The sequence below is a fragment of the Physcomitrium patens genome, chromosome 4, assembly GCF_059467195.1.
Source record: "Physcomitrium patens ecotype Gransden chromosome 4, ASM5946719v1, whole genome shotgun sequence".
In the NCBI taxonomy this organism is placed as follows: Eukaryota; Viridiplantae; Streptophyta; class Bryopsida; order Funariales; family Funariaceae; genus Physcomitrium; species Physcomitrium patens.
This window is the reverse complement of record NC_143413.1, coordinates 22,459,150-22,464,281: the sequence shown is the minus strand read 5'-3', so window position 1 is coordinate 22,464,281 and position 5,132 is coordinate 22,459,150. Positions and strand designations below refer to the sequence as shown.

At 43.2% G+C, this 5,132-nt stretch overlaps 1 protein-coding gene and 1 long non-coding RNA gene across 2 annotated transcripts; both read left to right on the top strand.

The window, feature by feature from the left end:
* The first annotated feature begins 342 nt into the window (after positions 1–342).
* LOC112281706 (uncharacterized) lies at positions 343–3,302 on the top strand. Its single transcript, XM_024518527.3, has 4 exons — positions 343–916; positions 1,287–1,604; positions 1,822–1,988; positions 2,222–3,302. The coding sequence occupies exons 1-4, from the start codon at positions 650–652 to the stop codon at positions 2,931–2,933; spliced, it is 1,464 nt and encodes a 487-aa protein (XP_024374295.1). The 5' UTR covers positions 343–649; the 3' UTR covers positions 2,934–3,302.
* Positions 3,303–3,431: 129 nt separating this feature from the next.
* Positions 3,432–4,928, top strand: LOC149989448 (uncharacterized). Its single transcript, XR_016502761.1, has 3 exons — positions 3,432–3,923; positions 4,359–4,466; positions 4,643–4,928. It is a non-coding gene; the product is annotated as an uncharacterized LOC149989448 (long non-coding RNA).
* Positions 4,929–5,132: the final 204 nt, after the last annotated feature.

The window sequence follows — 5,132 nt, the reverse complement described above, 5'->3', positions numbered from 1 at the left end:
ACTGGCATTTCAAGTTTAAAAAGCATATTGAATACGTAATAATATTGAAATAAAAACATTTCTGTAAATGAAAAAATAAACCATACTTCTAAATATTTTTTGATTAGCTCCACGTCTCTTCAGGTCAGATTCTTCATGTCAACCATATTCAAACCAATTTCATTCAATGGATGAACCAGTCTATCTACATCTAGAAAAAAAGATGAATCTTCTAACAGGTTTTCTACCAAAAAAACTGACAAAGTACCAATAGTTTTTTAAAAAAATTAACCAATTCTATATTTATTTCAATTAGATAACAACTTAACAACTCTCTTGTTCCACCGGGGGATCAAGGGCCAAGCTAAGCCAAGCCAAGCCCAGGCGCAGGTATTGCAATCTGATCGCCGACTCGTCTTTCCTAGATCTGCTCTTGGTGGTCATCTCTCCACTAAATCCCAGCAAATTGCATATCCATTTCCTCTCGCTTGGCTTTCTCCGTCAGTACCGCTCGCTTACCGAATAGCAGATACTTTGCCTTTGTGGGTTTTTGAGTTCGAGGTGGTGGGGTTAAATTTTGGTTACGGACCGTGGACAATTCTGGTGCCGAAATGGAACACTTCTAGCGTGGTTTTCACAAATTTTTCAGAGCAGTTCATAGTAACCGGGAATGGCGTTCCAGGACGTGGATTTGGGGGATCCGATTGAAGTGAAGGTTGTGAACCCCACAGAGGCGGCTTTGGCTTTGGAAGTTGTGAGGCTCGCCGAAGCTAGGGCGAAGTTGAAGGAGTTGGGGGAGCGTCCAGATCCTGTTCAAGTCGAGGAAGCGCGAAAATCGATACTTTTGATTGAAAGCTCTTTGAAGGATCAGTTGGAGGAATTGTTTACCGGACAATGTCCCCCTGGTGAAGACCTTCAGCAGTGGAGATTCTCCCAGGTACAATTTTTTTCATAACAATTCGCTTATCCACAACATGCTCAGTGATCCAAAGATCTTTCTCAATTGCGATCCTTGACAATTGTGGTGTATGATGGGAGTTTGTCTATCACCCGAAGACGTAACAGTTCCTCATTTGCTAAAAAAAAATTAAATTAAACAAACAATCAAACGAACAAACAAACAAAATACCGCGTTGTGGGTTTTAGGGTTTGCAGATTGAGATTAGTTAGATCTATTATGCGATTTACAAGTTACAAGGAGCTTTTGGGCACTTCATCGTCCATCGTAAGTTGATTCTCGTATTATTTTTGAGAGTTTGGGTATGCTTCAATTATAATTGTGTTTTGGCTTCTTCTTGTCTGACTAGGCGAGAGCTCTGGAGGAATCTGCTGCGAAGGGGAAAGAGCCATATGTCGCTTTACTTGAATTGGAAGAGTTGCACGTGCTTTATGAAGAGGAAGTGAAGCAAGCAGAATCAGCTCTTGAGGGATTTGAGGGACCATCTAGTAGCACTGTAATTCTGGAAGAGGAAGTTGACGAATACGTCTCGTTAAAGCTTCAAGAAGCACTTGAAAAACAGCATGACACCCTCGACCTCAGCACCCAATTTCTGTCGCATGTTCCTGAAACCTTTGGCAGAATTTCATCCTTGATCATTCTGAACTTGTCCAACAATCGCTTGGAGGTGAGGATCTACTAGAAGCGTTTCTGCTTTTGAAAAATTACTAGCTCAGAGGCTGGGCTGATTTGTTATCTTTTGCTGTGTTTTGTACTCAGTTGATGATCGTTTGATTTCTTTACTAGGAAGACATTTAATATGCAGCCAACATGGAATTAGCAAGTCGTTTGCAACGGACCCCTAAAGCTGACCAACATTTTGTTTATGTGTCTGCTGTGGGTAGTATTTGCCGGATGCTGTCGGCGGTCTTGTGAAGTTGGAAGTGCTTGACCTACAACACAACCAGTTGAAGTCGTTACCAGATTCGATAGGCCTACTCACAAGTCTCAAGTCACTTGACATCTCAGGGAACGCATTAAAAGTTTTGCCTGCGAGTCTTGGTGGATGCAGGTACCACTTCTCTTGGTTTTCCACGTTTGCGACACCAACAAAATTCAAAATACTTGTCCTACTGCTGCAAACTAAGCAAGCAGCTCATGGTGGATTGAACAGTGTTAGGAAAGGTGTATGCATGGTTGCCGTTCATAATGTGTGAAAGATCTACAAGAACCTCCCTTTTCTTGAGGATCACATCTTCTGATAACTACTGTATAACTGACACAAGTAGCGGGATGAAATGCCAGGGCTCTCGTGGAGCTCATAGCGAATTTCAACCAGCTGGAAACGTGGCCAGCCGATTTTGGCTTTCAGTTCTCTAAACTGCAGACACTGTGCTTGCACTTAAACAAACTGACCAGCTTTCCACCATCGATTGGCGAGCTTCGAGCTCTGATGTTCTTAGATGTTCATTTCAACAAGCTGAAGGGCTTGCCTTCAACAATCGGCAAGCTTTCAAACCTCACAGTACTTGACGCCAGCAGCAATTTCAGGGACTTTGCTGATTTGCCAGACTCAATTGGGGACTTAGTTTCTCTGACAGAGCTCGACCTCAGTTTCAACCAAATTCACGAGCTGCCAATTTCCATGGGCAAGCTCACGAACTTGAGGAAGCTGAAGCTGGATGAAAACCCAATTGTGGTCCCCCCAGAGGAAATTTTGGAGCAGGGTCACGAGGCAATCATGAAGTACATGGCCAAGCTTTGGAAAGACAAATTGAAAGCTGTGGAGGAGAAGAACCTCGCCAAGAGTGCAAGCTTTGCCGGGACTACAAGCTTCGGTCGTGCAGTTCAAGCAAACGTCGGTGCGGAAGGGTGGATACCAGCTTGGGCAGGGGGTTCAGTGGTGAACAGCTGGTTGGGTAAGGTCCAAGCTGCAGGTGGGCTGGGCAGCTTCCTTGGAGGCAAGCCATCCTCTCCACGCTCAAAAGCTGACAGCTACCTCGATCAGCCGCTGTAATCTAATCCACTCAACCCTTAAACATCGCAGGTGGCCTCTTAGGTCACTCTTTCAATGCGACTCGAGGACCCCTGTGACGTTTAAGAGTTGAGACGCACACGGGAAGCTGGTCTAATCTGCTAGGCTCGAAATTGCTGAACCATTTGCTGTGAAATTTTTCATGTCGAATTGGAGCATTAGATCGTAGCTATCATTTGTGAGCTGCTCATCTGTAGATGCGTCCCAGATGAACGAGCTTTGTGATGAGAAATGGAGGCTGAGACACTCGTTTTGCTTACCAGTTTCCCAATACTGATACATTGGGGAGGTAGCTATTGTAAATCCATGCCCTTTTCTCATGATTACATAATGTAGTATGAGTATTCTGAAGTGTGCGGCGAAGTACATCGAAAGTGTCTGATTCTACGCAAACTTTAAACTCCAGGATGTTTAGCTGAGAATTTGCCACTCATGCAGTCTCTAGTATATGAGCCTCACACAGAACCAGTAAAGTGTTCTCACATCTGCAGATGCAAGCCAGCAATGAGCTTGCATTTCCATGTGAGCGAAATACACATCCTAAAATGAATTCTAAAAAATATAGTCTGTAACACTGCACACCAAAATAAACTGGAATTTCCCTTGACTTTCATAAATGGTTTGATACTGAAGCGATCATTTAGCATTTTTATGTTTGTGAACAGCGTGATGGGAAATTGTCTTGAGGTCGTAATCAGTTTGCCTAACATCTCACACGGAAAAGCGCTTTTTGAACATTTCACGTTGGATGGGCCCTAAACCGCATGGCAATTATGCGTTCAGTGTTTACTGTTTCCCGTTGGGGGTTTCGATCAACGGGTGTCTTTTCATTCGTTGTGAATGGCAGTCTCTTTTGTAGACTGTGGTCTTTTGCCACCAGCCAGGGCTCAGTTCCAGTGAAGCTCAGCCTCTTCGCATCAGTGCTGTGCTCGCCTCGCCATCGTGGCTGCTCTCGAAGCTCCTGCAGCTATGGTACGCCAACTCTATTCCCTCGTTGCGTTTTTGGGTCACTCATGTGGGGCTGGTAGCGTGCTCGGTCGCGCTCTTCAGGGTTCAATGTGGACTGAGGAGATCGAAGGATGTGAAAGTTATTGTTTTAGGCTCTCATCCGCTTCTTTGTTGAAGATAGATTTGTTGAAGATAGATAGGCATGGATCCTTTATCGAAGTGGATCCGAGTTCGATGACGCTTGTGAGGGAACCAAATACTTGTGTGTCGGACTGCTCTCTTGTGGAAGGTTTTTGAGAGGTTTCAATTCTTGTCTGCACTCTGAAAGGTTCTAATTAGTTTCTTCCAAACCTATTTATTGCAAATATAGTGGTTTGGAAATGAGAGAGCGAGTTTTGGTTCTGGGAATTTTAGGTCGCGCGGTCTTCAGTTTCATACCTACGAAATGTCGAATTGCAGGCTTCAGAAAAGCAATAGCAGAATTCCATGCGGGAAATCAAGGTGCAGAAGCTTGTACACAATATCTCCGTTGGTGAAAGTGGAGACCGATTGACTCGATCATCCAAGGTATTGTTATTTGCCTGTTTATCATAACTGCGTAGGTGGCAACATTTGAGTTTTTTTTTTTTTTTTTTTTTTTTTTTTCCAAGTTAGCTTTTTCGTTCGATCATTTCAAAAACAAAAAAGTAAACAAAAACAGAATGTCCTATCCTGACTGTACCTGTCTGGACTGAGTATTACAGGGGCTGGAGCAACTTAGTGGCCAAACACTGGTATTTTCCAAAGGTTTGGCCCTCAACTGCTGTTTCTTTTAGGAAAAGAAGAAATGATTAATCAGCTATATTTCAAGTATTCTTACCCTACACTCAGCTGCTAATGTCGGTATTTCGAACTTGATTAACATTTTGACATTTGACCTCGCCTTTATGTACTGGTGTCTGGATCTCTGGCTTGATTCCTATTTGCATAGCACGGATATTTATGTATTTCCACCCAACCATTTCTATGAAAGAATTGTTCTTCTGGGTATCAGCTCCATTTTGGATCTTTTGCTCTTCGTTTTTATGTTTTCTGGCAACTGAAAGTTGAGATGAGAAAATTCTCATTTGGTTCCTGTTGTGGTCAACTGCACCGATGGAGACCATGTAGGAATCATAGATTCATTGATAAGTGGATTGACTAGTATTAGCCAAGGATTTTATTTCCTTCGTTTTTTTCGATTCTCTTACTTCC